This window comes from Neopsephotus bourkii, unplaced genomic scaffold (assembly GCF_033783945.1).
Source record: "Neopsephotus bourkii isolate Nb327-2 ecotype Australia unplaced genomic scaffold, CSIRO-AGI_Nbou_v1 NB_690, whole genome shotgun sequence".
Taxonomy (NCBI): Eukaryota; Metazoa; Chordata; class Aves; order Psittaciformes; family Psittacidae; genus Neopsephotus; species Neopsephotus bourkii.
In genome coordinates, this window is record NW_026901189.1 from 1,150,455 (window position 1) to 1,167,888 (window position 17,434).

Genomic DNA, 17,434 nt, shown 5'->3' on the forward strand with positions numbered 1-17,434 from the left:
ACTGTGCATAACTAACCCTCTTTGTTTTGCACTTGTTTTTCAGCAGTGTTTCCCTGCGTTTTTTAAAAACACTAAGATTCCGTGTTAATATTTGTTTCTAGGTAGATGATGAAGAGCTACAAGATGAGCCTCTCCAGATCACAGTTCTTGATCATGATACCTACAGTGCTAATGATGCCATTGGCAAAGTGTACATAGATATTGATCCTTTGCTCTACAGTGAAGCAGCTACAGTTATTTCAGGATGGTTTCCAATCTATGATACCATTCATGGTGAGACTTGCTAATTTGAAAGTAAAACAATGTTGTTTGAGGTGTAATCTGCTTCTTGCAATCTTCATTTATGTAAGCTGCCTTCAAAAAATTGTAATAATTTTAGCCTTGGGAGCTGCAAAGCTACTTTTCTGGTGTTTTTTTCTTATTTCTGGCATGAGAAAATTTTTGGCATGGTAGTTCAGGCCAGTGCTTGGCAGAACGTCTTCCATAGAACTTGGGACAAGTGGAAAAAATCTTCACATGGTTTTTAAAATAGTTACTGCAAAATTGAGCTTAAAATAAAAAATAATCCAAACATACTTTTCCAATTGCTGTGTGTTTACTAAAAGAATATACTCCTGATGAAGGCTCTTGGGGTGTGCCTTCTTGAGATGTGAGATAAACTCCACTTGAGATGGAGGGACAGGACGTGACATACCTTCAGTATGAAGTACAGGATGAAGTACCTTTTCCCTGCAGAAATTACTCTCAGTGCTAGATAGATGTCATCAGAATATCTTGAAGGTATGAGAGCATGAAGTTAATGATATTTTTGCCTTTGATTTTAATGAAGCACAGCTTTTGTTCCAGAAAGTCAAGGCTGACTTACAGCAATTAGCTTGCTGCTTGAATACCTTGTTGCAAAACACCTGTGTCATTGCCATTACCACCCTTGTTCATTATCTATTTTACATAGACCTAACAACTAACTAACTAATTATAAATCGTTGTTGGAACGTAATTAACGGTATTTACTAGATGATGATCATTACTGATGCGAACTATTTTTTATGTTTAAAACAGTTACATTGAAGAGGTTGGGTTTTTTGAGAAATATACATTTATGTTTCTTATCCTTTTATTCCCTTCACATTTTGCTGTTATACATTTCTGTTTGAAGTTATATTAGGTGAAGACCTTTCTTAGGATGTGTACAACTTGTATCACTGAGAATTAGATTTCTCTGTATTTTTCTAGATCTGTTAATATTTCACAGTTGTTTTCTATTTACGCAAAATTAGAATTTTTGTATTTTGATGCTCATACCAGTAGATTCTAACTATCTTCATCTTTGTCACAGTAGCTGATGCTTCCTTTAAAAAAAAAATCATAAATTTTTATTTGTTTTTTTCTTTGCACTTCAACGTGATTATGAAAATATATGAACCCAAGTCACTTCCTGTTATAGTAACTGAAGGCTTCTTTCTATTGGAATTTTGGAAGATAGATCTAGTTAACTCTATTGTACTAATGTCAGTTGACGTACAAATTTAATGCTTTTGTTTGAGTGTTACATACTTACATGATAAAGGCTTCTGAAGGCACTAGAGATCAGACTCATCAAGAAATTTAGTCCTCAATATGTCAGAACCTGTAATATGTGAAATGATTGTGTTACTGGGTGGGGAAAAAGAAGAAAAAGCTAGAATAAGAAAGTAGAAAAATCGAAAAGGAATGGCTGTGTGTTGAGAAAATATTCCATTAGTGATGTTTAATTGTGGCCAAAAAATAAGCTTTAGCTAAAAAGTCTGTAATACCTTATTTTTTCGCGTAATTCTTCTCATAGTCAAAGCATTTTACAAACATTTATTGTGCCACTTTGTGGTTCTAGAAAGAGCTGTGCATGTTCTCATTGGATTGAAATTCAGAGAGTAGCTTTGCAGCAGTTTTGAAACCATTTCAGGGAGAAAATGTAAAAGCTTTTTAGTGTTGGTGAGAGCTTTGTGATGTGAACAGACTCCAGCTTTAAAGCAGCCATACTCAAGGCTAATACTTCCAACCTTTTGTGCTAGGATATCTTGGGGTGGTCGCAGTCCTTATACTGATTTATACCCATCCTGCATTGATGGTGCAGGTCACAGGAGCAGTGAGACTGTACAGGAGCATCGCACTCTGTAGCAGAGGCCACTGCAGTATCAGGAGGCTGGTGGATTCTCTTTTCCAAATCTCATTTTAGTTCTGAACTCCTGTTCAGTGCAGCATGTATTTGAGGACTGTTGCTTGTCCAGCTGCAGCTTAGCAAAACTAGACACATCTTCTGATGCAGCATCACTGAAGCAGATCTGAGAGGCAAGGAAATACCTTCCTGCTCCTCTGGTTCAGGCTAGAAGTGACACATGAACTGCCAGTTGAGCTGAACAGTTCTAGCAGGGTTGTAGTACCTTCTTTGCAGAACTCACTGTTAATAGTGCATTAATTACTCATAATAGATATTAATTAATGTGACTAGTTTTATATTAGTTTCTGATACAGCTTCTAATTTTTCATGGTTTTCATTGATAGGTATACGTGGGGAGATCAGTGTGGTGGTGAAAGTAGATCTCTTCAATGATTTAAACAGGTTTAGGCAGTCATCCTGTGGAGTCAAGTTTTTTTGCAGTAAGTAGAGGAAAAAGGTATTGTTGAAAAGAAAACTTCCCCCCACCTGTCCTTCTCCCTGCTGCCTTTTCTTTTTTACCCTGTTCTGTCAGTTTCCCTTCTTTTACCAGCTCATAGCATAAGCCCAGTGGAGATTACATTGAAGCCAGTAGTAAATGTAGAAAATTGTTTAGTTTGCTTAAATTTTTTATTTAAATATTTTCTGTCTGTATTTTAAAACAATGTAAATATCCCCCTTGGGTATGGCCACATTTTAACAGAAATTTGTGTACATTAATTTCTGGACTTTTTAGCATCACTCATTATGTGTAATTTTATATTTTTCTTGGAATTCTTGGCTCATAGACTTATGCCTTACATTTTTTACACATTTTTTTTTTTTTTTTTAACAGCTACATCCATTCCTAAGTGTTACAGAGCAGTAATAATTCATGGATTTGTGGAAGAGCTTGTAGTTAATGAAGACCCAGAATACCAGTGGATAGACCGAATTCGTACACCAAGGGCATCAAATGAGGCTAGACAAAGACTTATTTCACTCATGTCAGGTATTAAACATGTAGGCTGCAATGGTTGTTGCTACTTTTAAACATATTCACTACTTAAATATGTGACTTAAGACAATATTGCATATTATTTTTAGTAGTAATTATGTTTATTATTTTAGTTCACAGGTTTAGTTTCTGAAGGTTCTGTTGTCCTAACTGATGGCCATTGTGCCTGACTTTTCCCCCGAACTTCCCCTGTTTAAACCCATTACCCCTTGTCCTGTTGCTGCAGTCAGTGATGAAGAGTCCCTCTCCAGCATCCTTGTAGGTGCCTTTCGGATATTTGAAGGCTGCTCTTCTCCAGCCTGAAAAGCCCCAATTTTCTCAGCCTGTCTTCATGTGCAAGGTGCTCCAGCCGCAATTATGAGTTAATTATGTTTTGTTTTGTAGGTGAACTGCAAAGGAAGATTGGCTTGAAAGTGCTTGAGATGAGAGGAAATGCTGTTGTTGGTTATTTACAGTGTTTTGATTTGGAGGGAGAGTCTGGACTAGTAGTACGAGCCATAGGAACAGCCTGCACGTTGGATAAACTAAGTAACCCATCAGCATTTTTACCTGCATGTAACTCCCCATCCAAAGAAATGAAGGAGTAAGTATGAATTAATATTTTGTAGGGAAACAAGTTTCATCTCTCTTCTTTTCAAACTCATTCAATTTTACATACCTGGTGTGATTTCTTTTTTTTTTCTTCCCAGAATTTATTTTTCTTTTGTAGTTTTATTTGTCTGCAACAAAGTTTATATTGCACAATTTTGAAGTGTTTTAGGTTGGATTACTTAAGTTATTTCTTTAGAAGTTGGAGTGGTAATCCTTACTTAATACGACTTTTTTGAATTTATATAGCAGTGGTATTACATATCCTTGGGTTGCAATCCACCAGTTTCCAAATTAATAATTAGTTCTGCTTTGACTGTGTTTGTACAGTAAACACTTATGTGAGGGCTTCTTATGACATAACTTCTGTTCAAGATTTTCCAAGTTCAGTACAGTAATTACACACAGTATTTATGTGTTTATGCTGAGCATATAGAAAAGATAAACTTTGAATTCAGACAGTTCTGTCAGTGACTTAGTGAATGACCCTGAAGTAGTCTTGTCTTGTTTTGTGTGCTTTGCTTTTTACTGTTGCAAAACAACTAGGGCTATTGCAAAACAGGTCTAGTTAAATAGTGTACTTGCAGATGATGAGACAGAATTTCTTGATCTTTCTGATACCTAGTGCAGCACCAAGCACAGTTTGAATACATTTTTTTAAATGTGCATACAAATTAATAGAAAAATACTTGCAGTCATCTGTAAATTGTTACTACTTTGTTGTTTGGATAAATTAGTTAATTTCTGTTTGGTAGAGTGTTCCAATTTCTGGAAGGAAAAAGCAACACCAAAAAGTATACTGCTAACGCTATGATTCCAGAGGTATTAACTGACGTATCCATTTTCACGAACTGTTGTGTCATCGCAGTAGTGATTAGGTATTTTTGTCATGCAGGCATCAGTATGCTCTCACTTGGCAAAATTACTGGTTTCTCTTTCACATCATAGCTTGTTTAACTTAATTTTAAAAATTTACCATCAAAAGAGCTTCTGGATACAATGCAGCATAAAGTAACAGTGGTGATTAAAAAAGAAAAGGTGGGCCCGGTAACTACCAATTTAAAAAGCATTCATAAATAAATCAGTAGCTTTCACCCTAGAGCAAAATGTGCTAATGCCACCCCCCAGATAATCCATGTTCAGCTTGGTGGTGGATATTGTAAGAATCCCTCAGTGCAAAAAATGGGAGTTTTTCTCAAAACCAGCAAAATCAACTAATGCTTCTTATTCTTGGCTTTACTAACTTGATGCCCTTGTGCACATTCACAAGCTAGTGCTTAAGCTGTTCTTTTCTCTCTTTTTATTTCATCTGGACTCTTGCATGCTAGGAATTTAAATTTACTTAGAGTCTGCTTACAATAAGACATCTCCTCTAGCTAAACTTCCCTGAAATCATTTATAACATAACTTTGCAACCTGTTTGTATGTATTGTTTTCTTTTCTTCCACCTTGGCTGCAAATTCTCTCAGGTCTCCGCTGGTTCATCCGCCAAGCCATGGATGCCGTTCGACTCACAACAGCCCAATTCACACTGCTACTGGCTCACGACTTACTCAGAACTTCTCTGTGTCTGTTCCCACTCTCATCTACACTGGTACGAGACTGCTCAGGCGCAAGAGCTGGGGAGAGACAGGCCACAGGCAAAGTGGTCGCAAAGTGCAGGCAGGCAGGGAGTGTAGGCAGGTACCACCCATCTTTTCTTCCTCATTTTCTCATGGAGACACCTTCTATTGTCAGTGAAGAACTACTCTGTGCAGCTGCTGAAACAAGGCAATAGTTCCTTGCAAATACATTGGAGTCTCTTCCACAAAGCCACACTCTTCATTTCTTTTAACAGGCTTACTTCCGAATAAATGAAGTAAACCAAGTTGATGTATCTGGGTAATATTCATGATATTGGAGGAAATCATATTTTGATTGGAGTTCATGATTGCTTTCAGGCATAATTCAGATATGGTATTTAGGTTTTGGAATAATAATAGGAAGGGTATGTGCCATTTGTGGAAGAGATGGTTTTAGAGAGCAGGTAAGTCAACCTGTGCATAAGTGAACTGTTTGTCAACTTAGTTGCTCCCGTAAAGACTTTCCTCTTTTCTGTTTTTAGCTGTGGCATGCTGCTGATGCTATAGGATAAGGAAACATTTTTTTTTTCCTTAAAATGCGTATGTGTGTATATACATAAATGTATGAATATGTATAAACACAAATATAATTCTAAATCATTTTTTCTTTATTAAACTAACTCAGCATTGTGTATTTGACCAGATTTTTAAGCCATAAACTGTTTTTAATTTTTTTTTTGGCATATATATATTTTATTTTTTGTCGCATCTCATGCCTTTCATTTGGCTTAATTGTTTCATTGTAGATTATCAGCATCTAAATGTAGAATGCTGAATGGGTAAACCAGCATTTCTTTGCCTCTGGCCTCATCCCCAGTCTCGCACCTCAGGAATAGCTGCTGGCCCTGCCCCAATCCCATCCTGGTGTTGGATCATGCTGCTGTCAGCCAGGTCCTTTGGCACAGGATTACTGAACCTGTTTCCACCTTCTTCTGGCAGGATTCCCTTCAATGAAGATCCCAATCCCAATACTCATTCATCAGGACCCTCCACCCCTCTGAAAAACCAAACCTATTCCTTTTCACCTTCCAAGTCCTACAGTCGACAGTCCTCTTCTTCTGACACAGATTTGAGTTTGACACCCAAAACTGGTAAGGCGCTTCCACCCGCTTTTTGTTTAATTTGTGTTTCTCTTTTTATATTTCCATTCAACCCCTTTTTGCTTTTTGGCATTTAAGTTATCAAAATGATGTGGAAATTGGAGACTTCAGATAGCATACCTCAAGCCTGAAAGGATTTCTGTAGAGTTAAAATTTAAATCCTGCCTATATTTCCACTATTCTGAATAACATTAAAATGTCATTTGTAACACAATTGTATTCAAATAAAAATTAAAAATCTGGGAGCACTGAAGGATTCCTAAGTAATCACCTTTTTCATATTTCCTCCATTTCATATTACAAATCATGGGAGTACATTTCTCACCACAGTATGTTAAGGAGAGTAGTGCTAAAACTATGTAGTCTTCAAGCCAAATACATTGTGCTGTAGTATATTGGATACATTTATCTGTGATTTTTAACTCCTTTTAACAAATGTAATACTAGGAATGTAGTAGTTGCTGTCTTCTTATTCTCCTTGGTATATGGAAATGGCTTTCCATACACACTATGCATCTTGAAAGTAACCTGAAAGCCATCTTCAAAAAACATTTTTCTTTCTCCATTGGTCTATCATCATCAACTTAATCTTCCCTACTTATTTTTTATCTTGTGGTTACAATCATGCCAGTAATAATGTCAGCACAACTCAAAGAATTATTGTCTATTTTCCATTATGTGACCAGTGCCTGGAGTTTTGCTACTGTAGGGCAAAATATTTTGCAGAATTGTTCATAAAAGTTTTGTTGCTTTTTTAAATGGTGTTTTAAATTGTGGTATTTGAAGCTCAGAACATTCTTGTCTCCATCTAATTAGAGGGATTTTTAAGCATATTAAAGTAGTTGATTCAGCTTTACTTGAGCACCCCTTTTAAGAATTTTTCCAAGTAGATAAGTAAAATGTTGCATTCAAATGCAGCTATATTAAATATTTTACCCATTTCTCCTCTAGATACCTGTTTTAAAATGTTCCCAGTTAGAAGGCTGCCTTTCTTACTCCTATCTTTGCTGTCCTGTATTAAAAAAAAAAACAACAAACAAACAAAAGCATTTTTTTTTTTTTGACTGTTTCAGATGATCTGAGGTGGTCACTTGTATAAAGGACTCTACAAATATATGAGTGGGTTCTTACTACATAGGAGAACCATAAATTCATGTGTTTGGCTTACTGAATATTTAAAAACTGGCTTCTTTTGATCAGTTTTTCCCTTGTGAGGATCATGTCATGTAAAGAATTTAAATGCAACATAGGTGGTCATCTTTATAGCTATAAGTGTTCTGAACTTGTGGAGGTGGCAGCTCACTGTGAATTTCTCAAGTTTTTAAAGCAGCAACCTTATGTCATTCCTGGCACTGTTACTTAGGCGGATGCGGCCCTTGGCCTTTCATCTCGAGTCTGTTTGTTCAGAACTGAAACAGATTGTGTAATTTGTACCTCTTATTTTTAGGGATTTTTCAAGTATATAAGGATTTTTAGTTTTGCTATCTTTTTAGCATTAAAGCTAACAGTGGTTACATACTTTTGCTTACTAGCACTGTCGTTTTAGCAGCTTGTAACTGCTACTGAAACTTGTCTGAAGAGGATTTGCTGGTTGCATTTAAAAATTCTGTATCTTGGTGTGACATACTAGATTGTAAATCTTACTAGCTTAAAAGGACAGTGTGTCTTGAGTTGTTTTGTTTACCTTTTACCAAAAATCCAGTGATGTGCAGAAGATAATTCTGTAACATACTAAAATCAGTATGTTGGTTTTTAACAATTCACTGTATATGTTTGGGCCTCTGTTTTATTAATTTCCTAAGACCATTGCTAGGTTGAAATATTTCAGTGTGAAAGTTGGTGATGTGTTTAAAAAAACATAATAAATGCAAGTATGTCATATGACACAGTAAATATTATCAAATTCATGATACCCATTACTCAGAATGGCTGATGTGAGAAGTGAAGTATTTTCTGATGTACATTATGGCCCTCCTTATTTCTGAGTCAGGTAGCTAGTGTGTTCATGTTTTTGAGATGGAGACTAACCTGGAAAAAGAGTCCAGATACCACAATATGAATAACTAAATAGAGGAGTGTGAAACTTGCATCTGCATAAGCATCTAGTTTTCAGTAGCTCCAGATGAGGAGAATATTACCTTAATATCTTTTATAAAATAGAATTGTGATTGCGTTACCCATTCTGATCTATATCTGGACTAAATATGAGGGGAGTTTATTTTGAGCTGAGAAAGCTTGTTTTTGTTTGAAGTTAGATTACTTCAGTTGAAGTGATTTATTTTATGCCACTGCAAACTAGGGGAGTATCAGGCTGACAAAAAGCATGACATTTTAAATCAGGTAATACATTTTGATGTGACATAGTATATGTATGGAGGAAATTGAGAAGGTGGGAACTCCTTAATGGGAACTTAGAATTCTACAAGATATGTGACTTTTAAAAGTCATAAAACAAATCCATGACTTCTGAAAAATTAACCTTTTATACCTAAATAATTAAAGTAATCAGATTAAGTGTGTGAGAAGACACTGTTACTTAGCCCTTACTCCATGGTATTACCAAATTTTGTATGAAATTTGAAATATGTATTAGATTACTATAGCTTTAAAAAAAAGTATTAAAAATAAGGTAATTAGGTCATGATTTTTAAAAACATGCTTTTCATTCACATTGTCAATCTGTATTGTCATTCCATTTCTTTATATGTTGAGAAATAATTCAGCAATAAGTGCTATTTCATTTTGAGAAAAAAAGCTTCATTTTGATTTCTTTCATCTGTTTCTTTAGTCATCTTCTGAACCTACATCTCTTTGTCTCTGTTACTTTCCTCCACAGCACCTTCCCCACAGGGACCTAGGATTTTCCTGTTTCCCAGCTCCCCTACACTCTCTTGTGATTCCCCACATCTTAAAAAGTCCTGTCTCCTCTCGGGGTCTAGCGTTAACCCTCTACACTCTAGCCATGTCAGCCCAGTTGTTCTGAGGAAAAGTGTTTCTTTCACTGAAGAGCTGCTTCTGGCTGCTTCTGGTAGGATCAATCTATTATGGCCTTTTAAACAAACTTTTAAGAAAATGTTGTTGTTACTTGATATAGGGGCATTTAACACACAGCCTTCTATAACCCTGTGGGTTTTTTTTCAGTTAGCCGCTAAAAACTGCTGGCTACGTGACTATTCATACCATCTCTCACCTCTGCCCCAAAAGCTTGAAGTAGCTTCAGAACTTCTTACACGATTTGAGACATACATAGTTTATACTACAGACTTTTCTCCTTTATCCTTGAAGAATCCTCATTGGTAATTGGACTAAAATAATTGCCATTTTTAACATCCTCTCATTCCCTTCACTTTGTTGTTTCCATATTTTGCATGGAACAAGCACTTGCTCATTCATTCATTCTTTATTGAAATAATAGCTATTGGGTAGCTAGCAGCTTTGCTCTTTAAGTTACTTTTTTTTAAACAAAGCCTGTACAAACTTTTTATTTGTACTGCCTCCTTTTCCATTTCACTGACATGCATTATTTTCATAGATTTAAATTAAATAGTTGATATTACTGCTTTTTTCTGTAGAAATTTATTTTGATCAGTTCCTATTTTTTGAGTTTGTTTTATGTCCAGTATTTATGCTATGTTCGTCTGTCTTTAATATTGTATAGTCCCTGACAATGATGTTTAGAATCCATGTCAAATAGTAACAGCAATTTAATCTTTTTTGATGGGACTATACGGATACTAATATGTTTTGTTTCCTTATCCAAGAACAGCTAAAAATATTTGTTAAAAATTGTAGTATTTTTACATATGATTATATGGTAATGGTAGCCTAGTAATTTTTTAAAAAGTTACGAATGAATTAACATACATTACTAAGTCTTGTATTGTTTCCAGATCTCCCAGTCTTTGGTAAGAGAAATAGCTCCATTTTGATGTATATGGACAGTCTCATACATGTTTATTAAATGCTTGATCAGAAGAAAAAGGAAACTAGCAAGGAATTGTTATGTTAAATTAGTTATAAATTCTGTAAAAGAAAAGAAAATCTTGTCTTCATTCATAACTGCACTGTGGTGTTTTAATTCATTCTGCTTTGGCACTTTTTTGTTCTTTATCCTATGCTTTCCTATGCAACTTAGGTGTTTATTTTTGCTTTGTCAAGCTAGCACTGATGGGTTCAGATAGGGGAAGTGATAGTCTATATTTAGGCATGAAATAGTACCAGAAAATCTGATTCACCAGCATTGTGTTTACTTTAGGAAAAACACTATCTTGGTTTGTGTTTAATTTTTAATTTTGTGATTTCTACCATAGAGCAAATAACTTACTGTCATACATATAACCCATACCTCAGCACTCCAAAGGAACTTTAGAGTACAGTTCCTTGATAACAGGTGATTCAGTAGCAAGGATACTTTTGTATATCATAAACTTTCCATCTCTTCAGGAAAGCTCCTCTACTGTAGGAGTGAGAGTGAAATATATGAAAGAAGAAAAGAGATAATTGCCCATGATATACAAAATTGGAGTTTATTTCTTATTTCAGTTTGCGGATAATCTGCAGGTTATGTGTGTGCAAATACAGTAATCAAAGTGTGGCAGTTTTAAATGCTGAGCAGTAGTCCTTAGCTCATTTAAATGGATCAAATGAGTGAATATTTCAGTACATAGATTTAAAAAAAAATAAAAATAATTGCTAATTTTTCCAGGGTTTATATTTCAAGTCAAAGGATGTACACTGCCTTTGCAATTTTGTTTTTGGTCCCAGTCATGTATTATACAGCAGCTGCTGTATATATGAGTACAGTCTCCTTCCAGTGGTTAGGAAAGTTGTTTTGGTTTTTCTGAAACTCTCAACCAGATTTTGATTACTGTTTTTTTTTTTTTGTTTGTTTTGTTTGTTTGTTTTTCTTTCTTTTAAGTGTAGGATAGTAGAGAGGTACTTGATGACAGATTAATCTTGCAGAGGCATTATTCAACAGTGTGGAATTAATGGTAATTTTTGCAGCCCTTTTTGATAAGGTCTGAAAATCTAATTATGTAAAAACTTCCAGCAGAAAGAAGGTACACCTGTATTGAAATCATATGCAAAAATCTCAAGAAAAAAACCCATTTGTATGACACAGGAAAGAATTGCAAGCCCAAATCTTTCAGTTTTTCTATTTTTAAGTTTTGTTTGGTTTTCCTTTTTTTGTTAATTCAAGTTGACAGCAGAAAAAGATCTTGGATCGGCAGGAGTTTGTCCAGATGCTAAAAGACTGCTGCTAGTGATGTGAAAACCAACCCCCAAAACACCCCCAGCCCCAAATTAAACTACTATGCTCAGCGTTTGTTTTTCATGATAATTAAAATTATGGGGATAATTTGACTGTTCTCAGTGACTATTTTATATATTTTTAATTAAAAGTTTTATTACAAATTGTAATGTATATTTCTTTGAATGTCATTTGTACTAATACTCTTCAGGAATGGGCAGTGGGAGTGCTGGAAAAGAAGGGGGGCCATTTAAAACTCTTTTAAGACAACAGACTCAGTCAGCTCTGGAGCAAAGGGTAAGGCATTTTCTGCTTCTGTTTCTAATCTACTAAAGTGAAAATTTAGCTTGTAGTAAGTTAAATGTTTCCTGTTAGTTTCTGTTTAAAATTATGTGTAATTTTTAAGTCTGAGAATTTATTGCTAATGTTGAATACTTAATAGCTCTTTTATACACAAATTATTTAAATTTTAACATATTGCTAAAGCATTAATAAAAGTGGACCAAATAACTGAAATGTCCACGGTACTCAAGTGATTACAGTTGGCACTGAAAAAAAACAGTTATTGCAAAAATTACTATTTAGTCTCTGTAAGTTACTAATGCATGTGCAAGTTATGTATTTATTTATGTTATGTATTTAGTTTTTACAGAAGCCAAATCTTGCTATTGATTTAAACAATGTGAAAATCACATCTATAATTGCAAAAATTTTTAGTTTGCAAAATGAAGTTGGTGCATAATACAGCCTCAGTTCTATTACATGAAATTGTGTGTGTAGCCTTTAAAAATAGTAAACCTAAATCACTTTCCAAGCAATTAAAGGGCTTTATAGACTTACAGCTTTTTGAAGAACCTCTGTTAGACTAAAAATGCCATCTGTTATTGTGCTGAATAGACTGTATAATAAAAAAAAAGTGGTTTTCATTTTTATTTAAATTTGGAATGAGTCCTTCCAATTTTATATACTGCTTTTTGTCAAAATGTTATTAGTGGTGGTATATTCTCGAAGGAGGAAATGTGACTGTTTTCTTATTCAGAAATAAATTCTAGTTTATAATTTCTGACTACCTGAACTACTTACATAGAACCATGTATGTTTGTTGAAAACAAGATCAGCTGCATCTGTGAAATGTAAGTGAATAGCTACTATTTTAAGTGGATGATTCTCTTCTCATTTTTTGTGTTATCCGTTGCTAAGGGAGGATCGCCTCATAGGTTCTGTAGAAGGCGGGTATGTTCCAAAACATTGCGTGACTCTTTGTAGCCCTTTTTTTCGTGTCTTGAGGATTTCTAAATAATCATTTGATATCCCCTCCCCCCCCAGTTTTGCAGATTTCTCTGTAAGCTTGTTTATGCAAGATTCTTTCATATTCTGTTGGTTTTGGGAGCATTTATCAGATTGGCATATTTTTCCTTAGTTACTATTTTGCATGCTGATATATTTTGGTTAAATTTTTAGTTTAAATAAAAATCCATGTTTTTTTGCTTTTCATGTTTTATTTTGAAAAAAATGCTTTAAAAAACAGGTTTTTCTCTGTTTACCTTTGGTTTTTGCTACCATTTCAGGCATTTCATGGCTGATCTGTTATTTCCTTAGGAATCTTTTTGGAAACAATTTATAAATAAAGACCACTTACTGTACTTTTACAGCTTTAATTATTTGCATGTTGTAGGAAAAAAATGCTGTAAAATGGGGGGGAAACATACTGAGTCAGTTATTGATTATGGTGTAGCAAAGCATGTGGACTGTTAATGGATAAAACGTGTTCATACTGGCTTTCTGAAAACTTCTTACTGGATGGGTTTTTGTTTTTTGTTTTTTTTTTTCTACCGTTAGCTCATATGGTTACCTTAAGGTTGAATTACTTAACTAGAATGAATAACACAAGTTATTTTGTCTCATTTAGTACCATGTACATAAATAGTAAGTGCAGTGTAGTTAGTTGCCTGTGTTAGGGTAGCGCTTATTTGGGGGGGAAAAAAGGAATAAATTAAATATGTATTTTGACGTGCATTAAGTTCTTTTGAGTCTTAGTTGAGTTTATTTGGGTATGTGATATTGTTTATCAGATGTGGTTTAATGTGTTACTTAAATAACCCTAATTGCAAACCAGAACAGATTTTGTTGGAAGGGTAATATTACTTGATTTCTTCTGGAAAAATACATCAGCTGTGGAGAACTCACAAACATGTTATGTTGTATATTACTGTGTTTCTAGCAATACTCAGGATGCCTGTTGATAGCAAGTGTAATGATAGCACAGCTATCTTTGTGTATATTTTTATCTATAAATGTATATGCTATATTTCCATCAGTGGGAAATGAGCTTTACTCATGCAAAAATTAGCCTGTGTTTTTGTAGAAATGGCCAAATGCTGCTCTTGATGGTGTTTTATGTCTCTGATCTCAACTCGGGCAATTTTTATTCCTCCACGTCTGCATTCTGCAAGTGCTTGAGAGATCTTTACTGCTGCTTTTTCAGAATGGAGATCTGTTGATCTTCACCTGAAGAGCATTGTCAGATAACTGTTGTGTTGAGTGCAGTTCTCTGTGTCATTCTTTTGGCTGAAATGCTGACTTAAGCAACTGTTCTTTCCAGCCCATCCCCTCAGTTCAGTTGAAGAAAAATTGTAAGACTGTTTGACCACCTTGTGAGAGGCACAGTACATGTGCTTAGAATAAAAATAATTCAACCAGGAAATTAACAATGGATGAGTTCCTTATCCTGGTTCAGCCTAGAAAACTTTATGAACATACCTGAGCATTTTGAGCATTACCTGAGGGAGTGGTACAGTGTTGGGAATGAGTGAATGGCTGGAAGGGAACATGAGAGCTGCTTCAGCTGCCACTAACACCAGATGATATGTATGTGTGTGTAGCCTTGTTCCATGTGCTTTTTCATTGTTTTGTGTGACTTTGTATGTAATGTAGTTAAAAAAATAATACTAGCAATACATGTGTACGTATGCACAAATATTTTAAACACTGTACTAAACAAATATTTATGAGGATTTTATCGCAACCTTATCAAACTTTCCCCAAATGCTAATTGTAAAATCTCTATGTAGTTGCAAGGATTAAACCAGTGACAATTCTTTATGGGTCAATGCAGTCGATGATTGACATGGCATAGTGAATTGGTATTAAAATGACCAGCCACAGTAGCTTGCAAACTTTTAGATAATTGTGTCTTCTGGCACACAGAAATACTCAGTTCTTGCATCACCATGATGTAAAGATAGTCCTTTGCAAATTGCAGTAATATAGGAGATTTGTAACACAGAAACATGGCGTTTGGCTTCTAGGAATCTTGTTTTCCATGTAAGTATAGCTTTATAATTCTGAAGTATTACAGATTACCACATGCAATTGAGGCTGGAACTTGTGTTTGAGTAACAGAATAATAATAACCCCAAACCCTCCAAATGAGCTTAACAAAAGAAAAAAGGGAAAAAACATAGTATGATGATCTGCATCAGAATGAACGAGACATTGTTAATGGTGTGTCAGAATGGTTCAGCGAGTCAGTTATGCAGAGTTGTCTGTAGCTGGAATTGACTGATAGGGCAGAGGTCTGATTTTAGCATGTATCATAATACAGATTTGCAAGTATCAATATGTTGATTGGCATAAAACCATGTTATCACCTTAAAATTTTATTCCAGTTTGTAGTGTAAGAGATCAGGCAAACTGGAAGTCTGAACATATTAAAATTACTTGCACTGCACAGCCTTATGAAAATGAACAGAATGAAAGTAACTTTTGAATCTCTATATAGATTACAAAGCATCAGATCCTCAGATTTGCTTGTGCTTTAGAGCACGGTTGTTGACTTTTCACTATGTACTGCTTTAGCACAATGTGAGTGTACATGTATGTATAAAATACAGGCTTAATGGAATTTATGTAGGTGGCATATGCAGTAGAATTTTTATTGATTTCTGTGGTTCTGGGAAAGCTATTTATTTTAAATGTCAGTGTGGGATAACTATATTCAAGGGACAGCAAACGTGTGTTACATATTTAAATATAAGCTAGGCAGAATGAGTGTCATGGAATACAGGCACAAGTATTATCAGTATACTTGTGAATCACTGAACAGATTGTATTACAGAGCCACAGTGAAAGAGGGTTCTAACAAAGTGCTGATGTACTGCATTTTTTCACTTTTTCAGCATGAAAGATGTACAGAAAAGGAGTTCAGGCTATGTTGTAGTCAAGAGTTTTCTTGACTATTCTGATAACCCACAAGGCACTTTATGATCTGTTAGAACCTTCTGGGCGGAGGATCCTTCTGTAGCCCTCTCTAGAGATCCATCGGTGATCCTGAAGGCAGTTTAGTCAAGCAAATTTGCAGAGTCCTGTGGTGAAATCTTCCTGCTTTTCAGTTGCATCATAAATCACCACTGCAGGTTTTGGGGGGTTCTTTTGTTTGTTTTTTTTTTCTTCTGGTTGGCCCTGCTATGATTGCTGATTTCAAAGTTTGCTTCTTAATTTTTGAAAGTCTTAAGTAAAATGAAAATCCAGAAAACTTGAGATCTGTAGGACCTCTTAAAAGTTGCATGAGTTCTCATAGTAAGAATTCTGAAGTATTAATTTTTTAATTCTACATTGGGCTTTAGTTTAAGAGGTATTTTCATGCCATGTATTGCTGGAAGAACAGTGATTCTCATTTAATCTGCAGCATGTATACTGTTTAGGTAGAAGCTCAGTTGAGCTGTACTGTTGCAAGTGCTTCAAGTATGTGAGAAAGAAATCTATACTATACTTTCTCCCATATGAAATTATGGTGTTTATCTTTTCCTTTTGACCAATTGCAATGACTATACAAACCATGATTGCATGACTTTCATTTTTCTTTTTTTGCCTCTGTGCATTTAGAATTGCTGAACATAGATCTGTTACCTTTCCCCCATGAGTGTGTATATTAGATTTTCCATAGAAGGTCCCTGTAGAAAATTAGATCTTCGAGTTTTGGGCTCACCTCTTTTGAATATGACTTTTATCGTGTGTGTCTTGAAAAACTACTTTGCCTCTTGTACAAACTACATTTTTGAGTAGCTGCTGAAACTTCTTAGTTTTTCATTTTAATTATGAATTACTAAAAACTAATTTATGCAAATTAATTGGAAGTAAATTTCCTCAGTTTAAGAACTTAGTTGTATTTTGAAGGCTTATGCTTTATTCCAGAAGTTAGATATTTACTTGTTAAATTTAAAGTTTGGACAGCAGCAGAGCAGGTACGTTTTCCTGTAATAAGACATTCATCATTCATGCTTCAGAATCAAACTGCAGTCAGTTGTAATTATGAGACCTAAAAAATTGGGAACAATGTTTCTTCATTTTGTATTAGTTAATGAAAGTAGAATTATGTTGTTTAGTTGCCATCCTGAAAGTGGACCAATAGAGTCTTTGCTAACAAAATGTGTAAAGTTTTGGTTATTTATTAATATTGTGTTAGATACTACTCTATGGGGGAAAAGTATTCTTACACTGTATAATATCTCTGCTTTTATTATACCATGGGTACGTGAAGACGTATGGTTACACAGTGCTTAGTAAGCCTGAAGGATGTTTGGCGTAATGTAACTGCTTTGCTTGTATTTCAGGGAAGTTATCAATTCACTGCATGTTTGTTGGCAATCAGCAGTGGTTGGTAAGCAGTCATTTGATGTTTGTTTT

The 17,434-nt window shown here is 34.9% G+C and overlaps 1 protein-coding gene across 20 annotated transcripts in view; it reads left to right on the plus strand.

Moving 5' to 3' along the window:
* C2CD5 (C2 calcium dependent domain containing 5) overlaps positions 1–17,434 on the plus strand; it is a 61,173-nt gene that overhangs the window by 6,108 nt on the left and 37,631 nt on the right. For 5 of the 20 annotated variants that reach the window (XM_061353651.1, XM_061353657.1, XM_061353653.1 and 2 more), the window contains exons 3-10: positions 102–273; positions 2,539–2,634; positions 3,027–3,182; positions 3,573–3,771; positions 6,338–6,489; positions 9,335–9,526; positions 11,961–12,046; positions 12,950–12,982. In XM_061353651.1, the coding sequence (XP_061209635.1) occupies positions 102–273; positions 2,539–2,634; positions 3,027–3,182; positions 3,573–3,771; positions 6,338–6,489; positions 9,335–9,526; positions 11,961–12,046; positions 12,950–12,982 (1,086 nt within the window). Of the gene's footprint in view, positions 1–101; positions 274–2,538; positions 2,635–3,026; positions 3,183–3,572; positions 3,772–5,245; positions 5,371–6,337; positions 6,490–9,334; positions 9,527–11,960; positions 12,047–12,949; positions 12,983–17,434 lie in introns of those variants that run through there. The other 15 variants (XM_061353661.1, XM_061353663.1, XM_061353666.1 and 12 more) reach the window with 7 other exon arrangements.